General features: G+C 36.4%; 1 protein-coding gene across 3 annotated transcripts in view; it reads right to left on the minus strand.

Moving 5' to 3' along the window:
* The window catches only part of LOC102003708 (UDP-glucuronosyltransferase 2B20-like), a 194,215-nt gene that overhangs the window by 10,439 nt on the left and 163,653 nt on the right, over nucleotides 1–20,123 (minus strand). For 2 of the 3 annotated variants that reach the window (XM_005392807.2, XM_005392808.2), the window contains exon 2: nucleotides 338–486. In XM_005392807.2, coding sequence (XP_005392864.1) covers nucleotides 338–486 — 149 coding nt within the window. Of the gene's footprint in view, nucleotides 1–337; nucleotides 487–1,674; nucleotides 2,443–20,123 lie in introns of those variants that run through there. The other variant, XM_005392805.1, reaches the window with a different exon arrangement.

The raw sequence follows: 20,123 nt of genomic DNA on the forward strand, positions 1-20,123 counted from the left end.
TTACTATTTTGTAAAATGTTGTCTGTCTGTTAATGTTTTCCTCCTTTATTTTTAAAATGAAAAAAATAATGTTTTCAAACAAAGTTTTTCTATGCCATCCTTCAATCTGCTGTGTTGCCCAGGCTTTTGTGAACTGCTGGTTCTCCTGCCTCAGCCTGTGACATTCTAGGATTACAGGCTTGTGGTACCATGCCCACCTGAAATATGAGATTGTAATTGTCAAGGCACTTTTGCCCTCTTCTCATATCTTTCTCATTGTGAGTCAAAACTCTCAATGAGTAGTGCAGAGCATTCTCACTGAAAATTAAAATAAAAATGAAAGCAGGAGTATATTTACCTTAGGTAAAGGTTTGGCAGGTTTGCAGTGGAGTCCTCCAACAAAATCAACATTTGGTAAGGTAGGGCGAGGAAATTCCAAATCCCAGTAGCTCCGAATAAGCCACATATCTGCCTGTTTCATTTTCTCATATAATGTAGTGGGTTTTCCTGTATTAGGGAGGATAAAAAAAATAGAAACAGTTGGGTAATCTTTACTGACAAAAAGAGTAGTGCATGAATAATAAAATTTTTATATTTTATATTATGGTTCATTTGTGTCTGTAAGAAAGACAGCATTAAGAGACTATGTCTGTAATATTACCTCAGTGTATTCTCAATAACAAGCAGTCATTTAAATGCCTATGATATAATAAAGTAAGCATACCTGTCTCTCTAAAGTTGTCAACATAATACATACAAATATAAACAAATACTCAAGCTTGAGACTCAAATAATCCTACTAAAACCATGGAAAACATTTTTTTGGGAATTCTGTAGTCTCTACCACTTACCAAGTTGGATCCTCATTCAAGTGAACCATGATTTCTATAAGATTGTGGCTAAAATTCTTCTACCTACAATTGTTTTTGGTTTATATTAGGAGTGTAATAGTATGTATTTAACATTTACAAGCATTCGCATGAATCTCTTGGAAAATTTGCAGAACTTGAAGCAGAAATTGGTGCCTATACTTGATTAGTGGTCTTTTTGTTTTTCAAGAGATAAACATGATTAAATACACTACACGAATGTCCATCTTTGTAAAAACTTTAAATTTCTCAAATGGATGATTGGTAAGGACCTATCATAGCATGTGGAATCATTAGAATGTCCAAGCTATAATTTTTGAGTCTAATATAAATGATCATATTTTACAAGACGGAAGGTATCTTTTACATAGTTCAGAAATAAATGATAATTTTAGGTAAGGGAACTGATTTACTCTTGAGAAAAGAGCTCCCTGAATTCTACCAGATATTTTTGCTAGAAATGCATAATTCTTCAATCTCCAAGTCTTCATTAATAAAGATATTAGAGAGATGCCTAATGGCTTTTATTTTCAAAGGAAAAGAGGATAAAATTGATATAAAACTGCAAGGTTAAAGCCTGAAAGCTTTGCTACAGAATTATGTGACCTCCCGGAATGATCTATACCAGTAATGAGCCACTGGCTGCAATGTAACCCCATAGTGTAAATGTTTCTACTATACCTGTAAGGTTTACAGATAATTTTAATTTTTAGTTTATCATTTACCTATAAAACACTAATTCCTCTTATTGTGCATTCATCCAAACTTACTTGCAAAGGCACAAGATAGTAAGGGCCTCTCTCCACTAATTAAAAACATGACTTACCTAAAGTTTCACTATAAAGCTTGCTCCAATTTTTCTCATTAAATGTTTCAAACCAAAAGTCAAAATAAAGCATGCATATCATATTTTTCACCCTTTCCATGAAAGTCATTTGACCGCTTAAGCGTGACAGGATAACAGGTACATAAGAAGGAGGAAATAGAAGCCCTGCAGCAGCTTTTTCCACTTGGAAGCCAGGGGAACCACGAAGACTGTACACAAAAGGTAGTTTCAATAGCTCAGCCACTAGCTCTCCACAGGGAGCAACGGGATCAGCAAGAAGGACATCAAATTTTGATGCTTGTAGTTTTGTCACAAGTTTCTTATTTGAAACTGCTTCTTTACAAACATTCTCCCATACTGCAGAATATTCCCTAAGAATGTCTTCCATTACTGGAGAATATGCCAAACATGTATCTACTGATTCTATATTCATCCACTTAGTGATGAACCGAATGTAAAAGTCTTCCAGTTGTTGTCTACTCATAGATGCAGTAAATGTTTCAAATTTAATAGCAGATGATGCATTAACATCAACAAAAATAAAGCTTGAAGGTATCAGAACTGTCACATCATGTCCTCTCTGGATAAGTTCCTCTACAATGATCTTCATATTCATCCAGTGGCTGTATTCCATTGGCCATACCAGCACCTTGCCACAGCTCCCAAAGCTAAAATAACAACACAACTGTAGTAGCAGCAGAGCTGAGATCCGTTTCATGGACATCTCGGTAAAATGCTGTATGTTTTTTCAAATTGTGCTACCTTCTGTTGTTACTCATGTCCACATTCAGGGAGGAATTGCCCAAGAAGTTAAACGATAACTTGGACTGATCAAAATAAATATATCAAACTGACAGTCAGAGCATGGGGACTGGTGGTAGATAGAATATGCAAATATAAATTATTACATGTTTTTATGAGAACATTGTTTCTCTGATGATTAAGTGATTTTAGTTAGCTTAGACCCCAAGACCAGCATATGTCAGTCACCTGTATTATATAAGCAATATAAAAATGCTGTGAGAACAGTGACAAATGCAAGGTGCCTGTTCCTCCAGTCTTGTGGCACAGATTCAATGATAAAGTACTTACACTAGTGAAATGTGATTCTTAGGTCATGACTCAAAAAGATTCTGTAAGAATTTTGGTGAAGTATAATTCATATATGTGCAATTCAATAAAGTGTCCCTTAAAATGTCACGCAGTGTTTTGTGATATATTTTCAGAAATATAACACTCTAGCTCTCAGGCTTAAAGCGTCTTGTTAAATCCATGGAATATTTTGTTCCCTCTCTCATTACATCAGCAGAATCAAAACAAGGAAAATCAGCAGTGATTTCCCTAATGTTTTGAAGCAGAGTGCTAAGGTAAAGAGAGGATGTGGCAGGATGTTGAAAGGCACAGATAATCACATGACCATATAAAATAGGGAGGAAAGTACACAGCATCTATTGCCCTCCCTTTGGAGGTCCATTCAGAACAAAGAGAGAGTTCATTTTGTAAGGGGAATATAAACAGAAGTCCCTGTGAAATCCCATTCTGGCCACAGATACATGAGTTGTATGCTGCTGGAAAAACTATGACCTTGAAGGTATTTTGGTGATCTGCCAGGTTACCAAAATGTTGCACTGTCTTAGATAAAGTACCTTAACTGTGTCACATCCTTTATTACCCACACTCATCCTACACAGGTGACTCTACCACCTCAGCATTTGGAGGTTTTTATGCAGTAACTGGCCACCTTCCCCACTATCTCAGCTCACCCATCTCTGAAAACCAATCTAGAGCTCCTCTTGAGTCCCGCATAGTTCTGGAAACCCTAGCCTGTGTGGCTCCCCTTGTCAAAGGCACGAAGAAAAAAATTGAATAAATTGTCCATATTCCCACTGCTTTTCATGATCTTGGTGTTTTCCACTAATCTACCCTTGACCCTGCCAAATAGTTGGGTAGTATACCCTGAGTAGCTTGGCTCATAGAAACTTTTGGAAATAAATAGGAAGCATCATCCACTGTTCCAAAATATTTCCCCATGAATGGGATACAACTCTATCAGTTATGATGGCTACACATAGGAATAGTCCATCACCTTTGTCCTGCAAAAAAACTTGTGGCACTTCTCTATAACTGGAGTCCCCTTTTTGCATAGATTCACAAATTCTGCACACTTACACCAAACATGTCCATACAAGCACCTAGCTCTAGGTTATAAATGTACCTCTGGTTCTATTTAAGGTTTCCATTTGGTTTCTTTGAGGGTGTGTGATGGAGACCACTATGAAGCAGACCTAAGCAAGACTTAAATTAATCAATTGGCTTTTCATGCTCACTTGTGAATCTGTCCAAGGCCTAGGCTCCTTAATTAGAAATGGCCAACTCATAGTAAGTGAACCTCTATGAATCACTATCCCTACTAATACCTGTAGTGGTTCACGAAGCCAGAAAGCCTAAAAGCTAAGACAAGATCACAGCCAAGGACACATGGATCAGATCTCAAGTAGATAAAGACTATAGCCTCTGGCATCTCATTCTTCAGTAGATTCACTTACTGCCTTACTTAGAGAAGTCCTTGAGTGGTTGTGCACTTCTTGAGCACTTCCCTCCCTTCTTCTGATAACCAAATAAATATGGGCCACCCAGAGAAGGTCTTAGTCTTAACCCTGAATTAAGAATTATGTGAGAGGGATTTGATTCTCCTAGAACCCTGAAATCATTCCATTTGCCTCTTTTTCTTTAGCCTTCACTATACACTCATTCAGGAAATTGTGGACCTGATCAGCCCACAATATCTAAAGGATATTATTAACCTCTTAGTGTGCTTTTAAGATTCTGCCTAAGAAGTGCCTGTTTGTCTCTTCCTGATGGTTCTTTTTTTTCTGTGAATGGAAGTCAGTGAACCTGTGCCTTCTCCCATGGGCAAGGCAAGATATGGAGTCTGCATCTCCACTTCATAGACTTCCTTGAAATTAAGACAAAGTTAAGAACTGGCTGTAGCGCCTAACTGAAAAAAAGACTACATTATTAATTGACATGTAAGTTCACAATCCTGGTATAATAATTCTAATCCCATCTAAAATAATTTCTGTATATTGAGTATAGAGGTTAATAGAGGTTATATATGTGTTATATATATAACACATATATAATAGAGGTTATATATGTGTTATTAGAGGTTATATATGTGTTATATATATAACACATATATAATAGAGGTTATATATGTGTTATTACACATTTTCAAAAGGTAAAGTGATCCAGTCAATTAAAATATAGCTAACAACTCCTGGTAATGCTTGATTTTCTCTCCTTATTTGTTTATTGGAATCTTTTCTATGTTCTTTGCTGTTTTGGTTCTCTTTTATGGTGAAGGAAATTCTTCTTCACAGAAATAGAAGACTACCCAGAGCTCTGCTAATGTCTGAAGTAGGAAAATGGAATGGATTAAAGACAAAGATGACCATACTCTGGAATTGGACCCTTTGTATTAGAAATATGCATCAGAAACTGGAAAGTTTTGTAAGTGTGAAATTTATATATGCTATGTGAATGGTAAAGTATTTTAGGTCTGCAAAAATTAAATATTACTATACGTGATTGATGAAGATCACTATGAAGCAACTCTGAGCAGGATTTAAAATTAACCAATTGGTTTCTTATGTTTACCTTTGTGTCTGTCCAAAGCCTAGGCCCCATGTCTGGAGATGGGCAGTGGTCTCATAAGAAGTAAACCTCTGTGAGTCACTAGTCTTACAGAGAGGCAAGTCTATCCTTCTGCTTACTTTATATATTACATGGATGATATCTTACTGGTAGCTCTAATTAAAAAACTATATAACCTCTGCAGAGATAAAATGAGATATAATATCCCTTGTCCTCTGCATTGCTCCTGATAAAGTATAGCTGTCCAGTCCTTATTATCTGACAACACTTTTGACTAACAGGACAGTAAAGCCACCAAAGCTATAGATTCATCAAGATCATTTAAAAACTTTAAATGATTTTCATAAGTTATTAGAGGACATAAGTAGGATAAGGTAAAAATTGGATATTGCTACTTATCAAATAAAACATTCATGTAATAATCTACCGGGAAATACGGCTATTGATTTCCCACATAAGTTTATCTACTGAAGTTCAAAAGGAAATAAATTTTTTGAAAAAAAATCACAACAGTAATGTTTTTAGAATCAATACAAATTCTTCTCATGTCCTTTACATTTTAAATACTCCTCATTCTTCTATAGGTCTTATAGGACAATTTTACAATAAGTAAATTTATCTTATTGAGTGACTTTACCTTGCTAATTAGTTAATCAATATCTTATGATTATATTTAGAACAAATTGCCTAAAGTGTCACCATGGAAAGGATAAGGTCTAAACAAGTCCTTGTCATTGATCCTGCTATAATTATATTAATAAGGCAAGTGAGTTCATTGAGAATGGCATTCACAAGAGATTGAAAGGCAGGAATGAACAAAGCTTTATTGAGCCAGCTGACGGACAGTTTCTAACCAGGAACCAGAGAAGATGTCCACCCCAATCTGAGTCTCACCTTCAGTTTAAGTACATTTTAGGTTTCCATAGTAACCACTACCTGGTTTTTGGGACTCTCACAAGAATGTCACACAATTATCACAAAGTTTACTTTTCCCAGAAGCTGTCAGACAGCCAGATTCCAGATGACTACTGCAGTTTAGCTTTTAGCCTACTTACCAATTTGTCCTGTTTGTTCTGTTCACACTTTGTGACTCTCTTCTGCTTTAAGTGAGTTGTAATTAACCAAGGGGACTGGGGTGAAGAGGGGATCAACTACAGTTTAAGTGAACCTAACCGATTTCTCTTAATATGGAGTTAAAAAAAAGAAAATGGAGTCTCTCTTGTCCTATTAATATTGTCTATTAATTTAAATCAACATTTGAACCTGTTACAACAAGCACTTTAGTAGCATTTGCAGATTTCATAGAAGTAGATATTTATTTTCCCAGTGATTCTATTTTTCAATTTTTTTCTCAAGCATTCATGTATTATTCCAAGAATTACAAATTTGAACTTATTTCTGGTGCAGCAGTTTATTTTACTGATAGCTCACCAAAGGACATGGCTTCAATTTGACATAAAGATTATCAACAGGTAATAGACACTCCAGGAATTTCTGCATAAAGGTCTGAAATTATTGCTACTTTGTCATATGACAATTTAACTCTTAATCTATTAACATTATAGTGATTCAGTCTATGCAGTCTACTTAGTCAGAGGCTTAAGAATGCCATCCGATGGTGAACTTTAGATTTGCCTCTATTTAATTTGTTTCTCAGACTATGAAAAGTAATTAATAATCATTTCATATTCATCACATAAGGTCTCATTCTACTTTACCTGGATTTTTAACATATGGGAACCAACAAGCTGATTCATTAGGCACTTTCAATACTCCATTTTCTGAAGCTAGATAACCTCATTCATACCATCATCAAAATAGTAAGGCTGTTACCAAAGAGGTTCAGTTATCCTGGTCTCAAGCAAGGTAATTGTTATGTCCTGTCCTAGTTGTTAAAAGGTTCCTATGTCTGTGTCACAAGAGGGCAGTAAACACAAAGACTAAAAATGTAATGATATTTGGCAAATGGATGTTATACATTTTTCTTTTGGTAAACTGCAATATATTCACCTGTCTATTGATACATATCTCACTTAATTCATGCCACCTGCCACACAGGACAAAAAATTGGCCATGTTCAACAGTGCTGACAAACAGATGTTTGTCAGCCTTTGCTTCTGTGGGTTTTCCATGCACCATAAACACTAACAATTGGCATTCATATATTAGTAAAACATTACAAGCCTTTTTGCAAATATGACATATTAAACACATTACTGGAATCCCTTATATTCTTCTAGGACAAGCAATTGTAGAAAGAGTACATCTAACTCTTAAAACTCAATTATAAAAGAAAAAGTGGAAATACAGTTACCCCCCCAAAACACAGTTAGATTTAGCTATTTTTACTTTAAATTTTTAAAATCCAGCTGCAGACAATAAATTGACCCTTGTAAAACTTCATTGGTTAACATCCTATGATGATGTCAAAGATAGGGCTCAAGATCTTTGGAAAAACATTGAAACAGGAATGTAGGAAGGCCTGGTATTGCTAATAATGTGGGTACGAGGTTATGCTTGTGTCTTAACAGGTGATGGATTCACGAGGTGCCTGCTACCCAGAAACATACAACCATGGCAGAAGACTGGACCTACACTAGAGACATTCCCACAGCTCCCTACAGCTTACCAACTGCCTCCAAACAGCTTTCAACAGGTTACAAACAGCTCCTCCCTGCTCCCAATAGCCTCTAAATGTTTTCCTTTCCAGCTCTGCCTCTTATGCTGCTAGCAACAGTCCTCAGCTGGGCCTTCCACACCCAGCACCATGTTGGGTAAATTTAGCTAGGTGTTACAAGTTGGCCACCAATTGTCAATCTGGTTTCACAGAGTCATTTTGTAAAACCAGGTGCTGTTTATGAACAGACATTACTAATAATAGGTCACATGCCAGGAGTCTTGATCTCTGTTAATATCACTGAACTAAAGTCCTACTCTCCAGACTCATGTTTCCTACATACACTGTGAAATATCTGACCCAAAGGCCAAAAAGAATGATTGGTTTGATTACTGTCTCTTTGGTTCTCCTAATTTCCAGTATGGAGTTTTCTCAGTGACTAACACATATTCTGTTCAAATGGCTCATTTCATAGACGATTAGACAAAGATTGCTGATGAAGCAGGGAATGTGCTAAATTACAGACAGCGTAGCAAGCTGGAAACTTCTGTGTTATGGATGGGAAACCAAATAGAGACTCTACAACTCTTACAAGGATTAAAGTGCCATTACAAGTTATGCATCATTTTTTGTAAGTGCCATTACAAGGTATGCATCACTTCTGCATAGCTCCCTTGCCTTATAACAAACATATGCATCCTTGGGAAGATATAAGAAAACATGTACAAGGAGCTATTCATTAAAATATTACTATGGATATCAATGCCCTCCAGAAGGAGGTACTGTCAATGTCCGGACAACCCCAAAATTTGATGAACAAATTCAAGATTAGGACAAACTTTCTGACACCTTAAACCAATTGAATCCATTTAACTACCTGAAGGCACACTTTTGCCTTTATATTGGTCTATTTGGAGTAATCTGTGTATTTCTCTTTATTTCATTCATAGTCTGTCAAAGAGGAGCCAGAACAGGCCAACTTCTAGACACCATGCAGCCATGACTTATCCTGATTCCACTTCTATTACAAAAGCAAAAAGGGAGATGGAGGTCACTACAAAGTGGCTTTGAGCAGGAGCTTACTCCCTGGGGAAGTCTTTGAACTGACTCCCAAAGTCCTGCTCAGTTTCTATGCTTTCTCAGTATCCTCTTCCTTTGTTTGAAAACCAAATAAATACTTCTCTGGGCTGCCCAGGGAAGTTCTTTGTCTCAGCCCCTAGAGAATCTTGAATTCTGCTAAAGGATTTTGATCCTCCTGGAATCCTAAAATCATATCACCTGTCTCTTTTAATTAAGACTTCACTATCCACTCATTTTGGAGGTTGTGGGCCAGATAGGTCTGTGATAGGTGATGAAGAGAAGGCCATATTAGAAAAGAAACTATAAAATCAGTTTGCAAGCTCTGAAGACCACAAATGAATGATATAATATTTGAAATAGGAGTGTGTGATAATCTTCCCATATCAGACTTGCTCCTGTTTGGCACTTTCTTATATTCCTTTGTTTTGCCTCAACAAACAGAGGTGCTATTCTGATATTGTAGAAAGTTGATTACCTGGTGCCTTTGACACTGCATTACAGACTCTGTGACTTCAGTATAATTTAGGTAAAAAATGTACTAAAGTGAATGTTGGAACCACCAGAATTATTTTTTATTTGTACATGTCACTTCTTCAACTCAAAATGTTCTCTTTTATTTTTTTTTTTACCAACCAACCTTGTTTTCATTTTTCAAGACTCAAGCCACAAACCACCTCTTCATCTGTGATCTTTTCACACCTCTCAAATACACATAGGAACGTTTTGCACTGAGATTTGATTCAATGCACTTTCATGATTATGACTGTTACCTAGTAAATAATTCCCTTTTCGTGTCTTGCAGTCCACATTTCTCATTGCATTTCTATGATTTACAATTAATCATTTGGCTCAAATACACTCAACCCTAGGACATCCAAAAACTGAAGCTTTTATAACTCAGGGTAGAAGCAATGGTCTTGGCCATAGTTTGGGGGATATTTTGCAAGGGAAAACAGTATAATACAGGACACATATCCTATAAGATTATTTATAATAGTCACCCAAAGAATCATATAGAAGAGAGTGCAGGAAATCTATCCACACACTATAGACCAGGAATCCAGCTCAGAGACTGGGTCCCACAATAATGTCCTACGTGAGTCCAGCTGAAGACCTAGAGCCCATAACAATGTCTTCCATGAATCCAACTGGAGGCCCAGAGCCCATAACAGTGTTTCATGCAACCCTGTTTCACGGATCTACACTGGGAAGGCCCAAAGGTCAGTGATGGAATCTAGAAAGTCTGTACCAGCAGGAGGAAGGATCTGTACTAGCAGGCTGAGGGATCTATGCTGGAGTCAGAAAACAATGCTCAGAAGAACCAAAACACCCAAAAAAGCTACCACAGCCATCCTCAGCAACAGTGAGGTCCCAAGTTCCCATGATGATCACGATGGCTGAGTCTCCATGAGGGAATCCAATGTATCAAGCTTCTCCTTGAGACCAGCAGAACTAAAGCTATTCTCCATGCCAAGAAGGTTCCAAGCTCCTCAGAGGATGAAAACAGCCAAGTTCATCAGGAAAGCCAGACTGACAAACTGCTCCAAAAGAACCAACAGTTCCTTACAGTTTCTACCGTTCCCAAGAGCCTTTCTCAGCTTCCAGCAGCCTCTCTCAGGTCCCAAGAATAACCATGCCACTGCCTCAACATTCAACTGCTTTGAAATTTCTTCTGCCAGATTAATTAGTTCACTGCCTGTCTTAGTTACTTTTCTTCATTGCTGAGGCAAAATACCCAACGCCCAAAATGAAGGAAGGAAAGGTTTATTTAGCTTACAGTTTGTGGAGGTTTCAGTGCATACTTGGCTGGCTCTGAGGCAGAAGATAGAAAAGCAACAAGAGCAAAGGGGGGAATGACAGCCGAACAGCAAACAGCCAGAGCAAAAGGGAGGAATGGCAACAAGCAGCCTCTTTCCCTCCCTTACATTGTAAACAGTCTACCCCCACCCAGGGGGAGTGTAGCACTCATATAATCTCCATTCCATGGCTTGCACAGGCTTGGCTCAGGATGTATACAAAGTAAGCACACTGGCTTTCTGCTGAGTCACTTAGCCAAACCTCTAGACTTCCAAAGTTGACATAATGTATCAACCGTAGCACTGCCCTTAATCTCACTCTCAGGCAAAGTCTCTGGACACGAACAAAAAGAGGACAAACTTTCTCCCAAGCCATAATACTCATTGTCTGGCCTCCAACAACCAACGCAGTCCAACTTCCCAGCAGAAACCTCCCAAACCCAGTCTTTACCAGCAGAATCCCTATCAGCCTTCTGGTGTTCCAAGCTCTGACCAGAATCTCCTTCCTTAATTCTGGGTGTCAGATATTTTGTCTCAGCAATTAGATACAAATAACCAAGACTGTCTCTATGAAGTGGTCAACCATAGGATCCTTAGTGTGAGTACCCCTTTGTTTGTGGGTTGGTGTGAGCAGGACTGAAGCCATCTTACGCTTCTGTCTAGTATCAAACTTACTTTTAATGATATGAGAAGGACAGAAGCCATGTTATTCTTCTGTCTGATTCTAAATTTACTTTCTGAGTCTAAAGTAGCTTGTGAGAGCCACATAACCAGTGTGCCTGAGTGATAACTTGTGTGGTAACCATACAGTGTGATAACCATATTGCCTATGAGCCAAAACTTACCTTGTAAACCCCTTCAAGAAATTTATAACAATGTTTTCTAAAAATGTGTATTTTTACCATAAAGAAAGCTATATTTTGACCATCACAGGATTAGCACATGTTGTTGGTGCACCACTATAAGATTAGCACACATTGTTGGTATCAAACTCCCTGTGGCACAAAAGACAAAGCCTTCAGCTGCTCTTCAGCTCAATCTTCTGGCTCAGTGCTTTCAGACTCTGTCCCAAGTACTTATGTTTGCAGAGCTGGCACTGGAGCTCTGTACCTGTCTCTGATTTTCACTCTGCCCACACCCTGTGTGGTTCTCTGGCTGTGGTGTGTCTGGATCACCGTGAGTACCATTGCTCACTCTCCAGATCATTGTGAGTGCCACTGCTGCCCACTATCCAGACACATGTTCACTGGGCATGTTGCCTGGGTGGAAGAAAGATCCTATACTTTTGGCACTGCCCTCAACTTCCAGCCTATGCCATGGGTGGGCTCCCCTCTCTCTTGCTGTGAATATGATAAATACTCGATAAACCATCACACTTGGGAGATTGCTCAACTCTTGGGATATTAACCTTCGGCTCCTCTGAGCTCCAGTGTGACCTAACTTACAGGGCATTTTGGCTTACAGAGTGGCCTCTGTCTCCACTCACAGCACTTGACATCAGCAGGATCCCAATAGCCAAATTGGTGCTAAGTAAAATGCTAGGACAAGGAACACAGTGCAGAGTAATAAATTGGACTGGCCAAGCCATGAGAGGGTTTGAGAACACTACCTCTTGTTAGTGAACTCTCGCTGGACTGAAAAAAAAAACTAGCATATTGCTTGTTGGGAAAACGTCATGATCAGTTTAGTGTGGTGATTACGAAACCATACCTGTCATAAGAATATAACCTGTGAGAATAAGGAAAGGGAACAGACAGAGAAAACAAGGGAAAGTCTCCCATACAAGATGCTTCAAGATATAAAGGCCCTAAGGCCCTAAACCCCTTACTGTCATGAGCTACGAAAAAGGAACTACAAACACTGCCTCTAAAAGGCCTCAAGGATGTAGATGAAGACAGAATAAAGGGCAAATCCCTTGATAAAGAAGTTTAGACTGAGAGAAAAGCACAATGATATTAATTCTAAGGGATGGACTCTGGCCAGGCCAGTTACTACAAAGAAAATGGTTGATTACAGACATGTAATCAACATGATTACATGTTCAGACATTATCTGAACCTCAAGTAATAATAGAAACTAGAGAAATGACCAGCCAGAAGATAGCTCAGATTAGGAATGTTTTTGCACAGAATTTAGATAGAGAAGGGAAGGAGTTATCTAAAATCTAGGGCAAAGAATCAAATACCTTGTTGATGACTGGACAAGAAGTTCTAGGGCTTGGTAACCTAGCTGAAGACCCACACAAAAACCAACAGATTAATGACTTAGCTACCAAAAACATGGAAGTAAATAAATTTTTATGGCACTGGATGCAATGAGCCTATAGACAGGCCAAATGTCATTTCTCAAGGCACTTGGTACTCGGGGCATAAGTGGCGCAAGCCTGTGGAAAGTATCAAGATTTGAAAAAACTGGCATTATTTAAGAAGCAATAGTACACAGGAGAGGAATGGAACACCCTTCTAGACAACAAATTACTGGAGAAATGAAAAGAGTCTTTTGTAGTATATATCCGAGTGTTTAAAATTAAAATATCTGCAAATTATACAGGGATCAAATACCTATCAAGAACTATGATGAAAAATCATAGATTACACAGGGACCAGGCGGGACAAAATAAAATCACTTTTATCACCAGGACAAAAGGAATGCTCACAAAAGGGAATGAAGGACAGAAATATCAAAGTTTTAAACAGAAATCAGGACAATAATCAGGAATAAATAGACCCTAAAACAAAATACAAAATACAGAGGTGGCTCTGGGCCTACAGGAACAACGGCTGCTTCCAAAGCAACCAAGAAATGCAGAAGAATGGAGAAGTGGGCTGGAGAACTGGAACAAAGCACAAGTAAGGTAGCCCAAGTTCCCACAAACAACACCTGGGACTAAACAAATGACTTAAAAGGACCAGGCGTAATCCAACAAGCTCCGCAAATAAGATAAATTGTATCAGAGGGTGGAGGAGACAATTACCCCTTTAGACCTTAAGGAAATATAACCCCAATACTGAGGAAGTTATAATTTGTGGAAAATTTCTATTGGATATAGGGTGCCAAATTTCTATACTAAATATAACACCAATATCCATGGAAGGGATTCCACACATAATAACAGAAGGATGAGGGGAAGCATCCTTAGTAGCATCCACATGTCCCTTTTATTTAAATACAAAAACTTAAAAATTCCATTGTAGTATTGTGCTCAAAGTAAGAATATAATTAACAGTGCCACATTTCCATCAATCTTACCATTTAAAATCTTACACAATACTAGCTCAATCAAAAAGACCAAAAATTTAATAGATTATCAATAGTAGACATTAAACCTATAATGTTGCCCATCTAGTCACAAACAGCTTTATAAAATAATACTGAATTCCCCTTGATAATGAATATTTACAGAGTGATACAAAAACATGTGTAAGAAATCTCACTGTTTTAAGCTTCAAGCCCTTTGATTCTCTTGATACCAATTACGAAGCAGGTGAAAGAATGACCCTTAGATGACTTCAGCCACAAAGGATACAGGACGATGATGTCCTAAGAAATGCTCTGCAAGGACCACCTAGCTCAATTCCACTAACATCCAGAACCAAAAAAGATGAAAAAGAGAGATTATTGTAAACCCCTGCATTTGAGGACAGTTTGTTATGCACAAAGAGATAACCATAGAATACAATGATCTGCATTCTATTATACATTCAAAATGCTATTTAAATTAATGTACAGGTAGATAACTGGGTGGTGATTAAGGTAAAATTTTAAAATTTACTATTAAACATGAAGGACAGCCATCTTACATTCAGGTAAAGAGTCCACTATAAATTCATGTGAATTTTGACACATCATATAAAGTCTGTTTGCCTTAGTTTTGTCACCTGTGAAACAAAGATGAAAAAAATGATATAACCTGCATCATGGTCTTTTTTGGGGAGGCGGGGGTGGTTTCCAGTGCCAGGAATTGAACTCACGACCTTGTGCTTGCATGGCAGGTGTTATATCGCTGAGCTAAATCCCCAGCCACTTCTTCATGGTCTTATTGAAAAACTAAATGTGTTAATATGATAAGTATCCAAAAATATGCATTTTATATGTTAAAACTCAATTTGCACTATTACATTATTAATCTACAAGTAAAGTCTCAAATGGTATTACTCTTCATATAATTACAAATATATGTATTAAATATAATTTCAAAATGCATTTTTAATGGTAACATACTATAAAGGTTAGAAATAAAAAATTATAGCATTTTCAATTTCAAATATGATAGACTAAATTTATGATATGAAACAAGGACTGACAAATTAGAGTCTCTGGGCTAAATTTGGCGAAGCACTTGATTTTTAAAAGTGATAAAAATTATAATTTAAAAATTCACCATTGTAACTACTGTAAATGTAAGTTTATCTGTAATATTCTGTAGCTATCATCAGAAAAGAAAGAACATTTTAGTTATTAAAATAAATTTTAAACTTATTTAAAATCTTATTATGCCCCTGCTGGGATGACAGGATTATGTGTAGGAATCATTGCACAACTCTTAACCCATGCAAATTATCAAGACACTAAAATTGTGCTTTTAATTTCGTCATTGTGTTTTTCTTTAACATTTGCAGTTGTGGAGAGAAAATTAGAAAACTTTTTACCTAGCCACTTCCACAAAGGCAGTTTTAAAATTTCTATGGACAAGTTCTCAAGTGAAACAAAATGAATTATTGCAAGTTATTTTTTAAGAAAAATCATCTTAACCCCTATATATCATACTACACATAAACAGTAAATAAAGAAAAACATTTACTCAAGAAAGTGTAAAAGTCTTTGCAGAAACAATAAAAGTCTATGGCAATTAAACACCTTAGCAAATCATTGTAACAGAGACCCCATTGTAAGTAGCTCCTCTTATTAAACCACAAATGTATTACTCCCCGCAATTTCCACACCAGGGCCAAGATACCTTCTTAGGTGGAGAAGCCTGCCAACATCTCCACACATACTGCCTATCATTGTATGCAAACCCTAAATTCTAGACAAGCACCATCAACACAGGTCTTTTTATAATTCCACTTATGCAATAGTACAGCAAAGTTTTAATTAGTGAATCTAATGAGTAAAATGGGCCCCAGCCTATTCATAGGTTCCCAAATGAGAGAGGTTAACTAAAAATAGATACTAAGGTAGTCCATTACTCCTAAAACAAGAATGCTACTCCAGTTGATATGTATATCTGCTCCCACCTTTGGTGACATGTAATAAAACACAGACCTCTCCCCCAGGTTATTCATTGAATTTTTAAAACTTTGACATATGTCAAGCTTAAGATTACTGTTAGTCAAGCTGGGGATATAGCTAAGTGGCATAGTGCCTGCCTGGCAAGCACAAGGTTGTGAGTTCAATTCCCAGTACAAAAAGAAAGATTATTGTTAGTCTTCTGTGTGTGTGTGTATCAACATGCACAGACACTTAAAAGAAATCTGCTACCTTCATTAAAATTAAATGGATCCAAAGGGAAATTGAATTATTAGAAAAATGATTTAAAAATAGAAAGCAAGGAGCTGGCCTAGGCACGAAACAACTCCCAAATATACCTTCAGCAAATATGGTAAAAGAGCCTGAACTTTGCTGGATAAACTTGTGGGGAATTCATACAGCCAAGACAATATCAGTAGCGGTAGAAATGCTAATGAATAATGTCTGGAGGCTAACGTCATGGTCAATGGCTTCAATAGAAGGGCTTGTATGGAGTCTATTGCTGTCCAAGTTCCGAGGAGCAATTTCAAGGCTGAATTACCTGAGCAGCAAAATCAGTGAAATAACAGCAGAATGAGACTTCATTAAAAGAGTCCCTGTACTCAGTAGCAACGTTAAGACCCATAGGAGTTGGCACTGAGTATATAGAAACAGAACATTTAATTATCATAAAAGGCAAAATAAAATAGCATGGAAAAAACACAACTTGGAACTATTCCAAAACAAGTTGAAAAACGATGAAAAAGCATGCAATAGAAACTACAAGAGGGATAAGTTGTTGGATGTAACAGGCAAACATTTCAAATATGCAATGCTGAACATGGTCAATTATTTGCAAAACAAAACTAAAAAACTTTAAAAGGTATAATGACAATGTCACAAACAACAGACACTGTGTGGGAAGAAGATTTTAAAAGAAACATTATTTATAGAAGCACAACAACAACTGCAAATGGTGAACAATAGTAACAGAATGGTTTTTTTAAAAAAAAAAAAAAAAGCCAAGTGAACTGAACAAGTAAATTTGAAATCTCAAGGGAAGGACTGAGCTAACCTGAAATTGTATATATATCGATAATATAATGCCCTACCCCTCCCTTCCAAAAAAAACCAGAGAAATAAAAGATGAAGTAATATAAAGAGAACCTTGCAGAATATTGTGGGACACCATTCTGCCTACCACCATTTGCAAATAGGTCGCACCAGAACAGGAAGAGAGAGAAAGGAACCAGAAAATATTCCTGGAAAAGGTTCCGTAAGGGATGAGAAATTTTATCTAATACATCTCAGATATTTACAAAATTCTAAAAATATAGTAGGCCAAAACGCAAATACATCATGATGAAATGTTGGATGAGAAAAGCAGAAAATCTTGAAAGAGGAAGAAAACACAATAATACAAGCAAAAAATCATTAGCTCACTTTTAAAAGAGAAAAAACCTAGGTAGAAGATTATCAGGGAAATAGAAGATCGGAAAATCACTATAAAATAAAGAGAACTAATGGGTATTTAAATTCAGAGTCCTCTTGAAACAAAATGTACAGTCATCTCAGTCATCACCTGTAAATATACATTTGCAACTTGTAATATATATTTACTGTAAGTATACATTTAAACTCCAAGGCTACACCATATATACATTATTTTAAAAGTCTCAATCAAGATAAATGGACTAAAATCAAAGTAGGTGCTCTGACCAAAAAATAAGGAAGTTCAAATAAGTAATGAAAAGAGATTTGAGAGAATCAAATCTACATGGAAAATTAACAACCTAATTCTCAGTAAAAAATGTTTGACAGAAGCAAAAGGACAATTAAAAAATAATTTAGGAATTAGAGAATATATATAAACTAGTGGTTAAACACTGTTAACAGAGAAGTTTACACCTCTCAGTGTCTATGCTAAAATGGAAGAAATGTCTTCTTCTGTATATTTGGAATTGGGCAAGTCAGTCTCTTCTCTGACCTGGTTATCAAGTACATAAAAGGAAGAATTTGGACTCTGGATATGTCACTAGAGTCCCTTTTTTCCACAGCATAATGTGCTGCATAAAATAATCCAAGTTTCAGACAAATGGGTAATTCAAAGTTGTTTAGCCTTATGTGACATTTCCATAAAATGCAAATATCTGAAACTCCCATCCTGTAGATCCTGCTCTACTCAGTGACCCTTCCTCCCCTCAATTCTTTGCAGGTTTCTGAGGAAAGTATCTATTTCAGATTGTGTACTTGCATTGGAATCTTCATGTACATTTTATCGTTATCGAGGGTTTTTTTCACAAGTGGGTGTTTCAGGAAAATATTCTTGCCTTCTTGAAATGTCATCATATATGAAAGAGGAAAGAGTAGTGAAATTTAGAACATCATCAAAGAATAGGAGAAACTAGAAATGGGTTATGCCATAATAAAGAAGAAAACATATCAGATCAAAAATATATGCTAACATAGCTTTACAAAGTTCAAAGCTAGAATAAGGAAAGAACAATGATGATTAGCTCTACAAAACTGAAACTACATTCTTTCAAAGATAAATATTCATTAATACATCTTTAAAAAGAATGACTTGGGAAAAAAGAGAAATAAAGACAGATCTGACAATAGAGATATTACTAACAAGAGCCAAAAAAAAAGCAAGTTGTAAACACCAAAACAACATAACATAATAAATGAGATTAGATGGACAGCTCTCATTAAAAAGCATGCTGTATAGTGTATACTCAAGAAGAAATAAAAACTAAACACTGTTCTGTAACAACAACAGAAACAAACTAAAAATAAAAATCTAATACAAAGAAAAATCTTACTCAAAAGGCCTTATAAATACACTTTTGCAAGTACTGATCTATGACTTATCCATTTATGATTGCAATGCATAATAGTTACATTCATTTGGGAAATTGATGACCCAAGAAAATGTCTTTTCATAATCATTTTAAGTTCTTTACTCCCTTCCTTAACTACCCTGCTCTCCCCCTTTTTCCTCTTTGCCTTCCCTTTCTCTAAAAGCTATGCCTCCCTGTTTTTCACAGTATCTTCTTTACTTTATTTGGGAATCAATTTACATTTTAAATTTCTCATATGAGAGAAACCATTCAATAGTTAACTTTCTGTGTCGGAGTTATTTTACTTAGCATTATTTCTCAAGATTTTGCTCTTTATGGCTTGGTAATATTCTTATACTATCATATTTTATTTTTCAGTTCATCCACTGATGACATTCTAGGCTGTTTCCAGATCTTAGCTATCATGAGCTACACTGCTATAAGGGTGGGTATACATGTATGACTAAAATATAATGTCTTCAATTATTTTTTGGAATATGCCCGGGAGAGGTATAGGTGGGTTAAATGGAATTTCTGTTTTTAGTTTTTGGAGAATCTCTCTTTTGATTTCTATTGAAATTCTACCAGTTATATTTGTGCCAATGTCAAAAGTTTCATTTTCTTCCCATATCCTTGCCAATATTTTTTCTCTTTTATTTATTTATTTATTTATTTATTTATTTATTTTGGTTTTTCTCCGGTACCGGGAACCGAACTCACGACCTTGAGCTTGCCAGGCAGGCGCTTTTGTTGCTGAGCTAAATCCCCAGCCCCTTTCTCTTTTATTTTTGATGATACTCATTCTTACTGGAATAAGACAGAAGCTCAGAATTATTTTGTTTTGAATTTTCTTAAGATTAAAATAATTAAAACGTTTTTCATGTATTTCTTGACAACCTGTAATTATTCTTTAGAGAAGCGCCTATCCAAGTCATTTCCCCATCTCCTGATTGGATCATTCATTTTGAGAGGTTAATTTTTTAGTTCTTTATGTATTCTAGATAGTAGTACTCTATCAGAAAGCTATTGCCCAATAATATTTTCCATTGTAGATGCTGTCTCCTCACTTCAGTGACTGTTTCCTTTTCTGTGCAGAAGTTTTGTTTTGTTTTCTTTTTAATTTGATGTAATTCCATTTTTAGTATTTATATTATTTTTTGTGTTGTGAGAGTTCTGTTCTGGAGGAATGGCTTGCATGTGCCTGTATGGTTTATAGTGTTTCTCCTA

Source organism: Chinchilla lanigera, unplaced genomic scaffold, assembly GCF_000276665.1.
Source record: "Chinchilla lanigera isolate Chin_1 unplaced genomic scaffold, ChiLan1.0 scaffold00046, whole genome shotgun sequence".
NCBI classification, from domain to species: domain Eukaryota; kingdom Metazoa; phylum Chordata; class Mammalia; order Rodentia; family Chinchillidae; genus Chinchilla; species Chinchilla lanigera.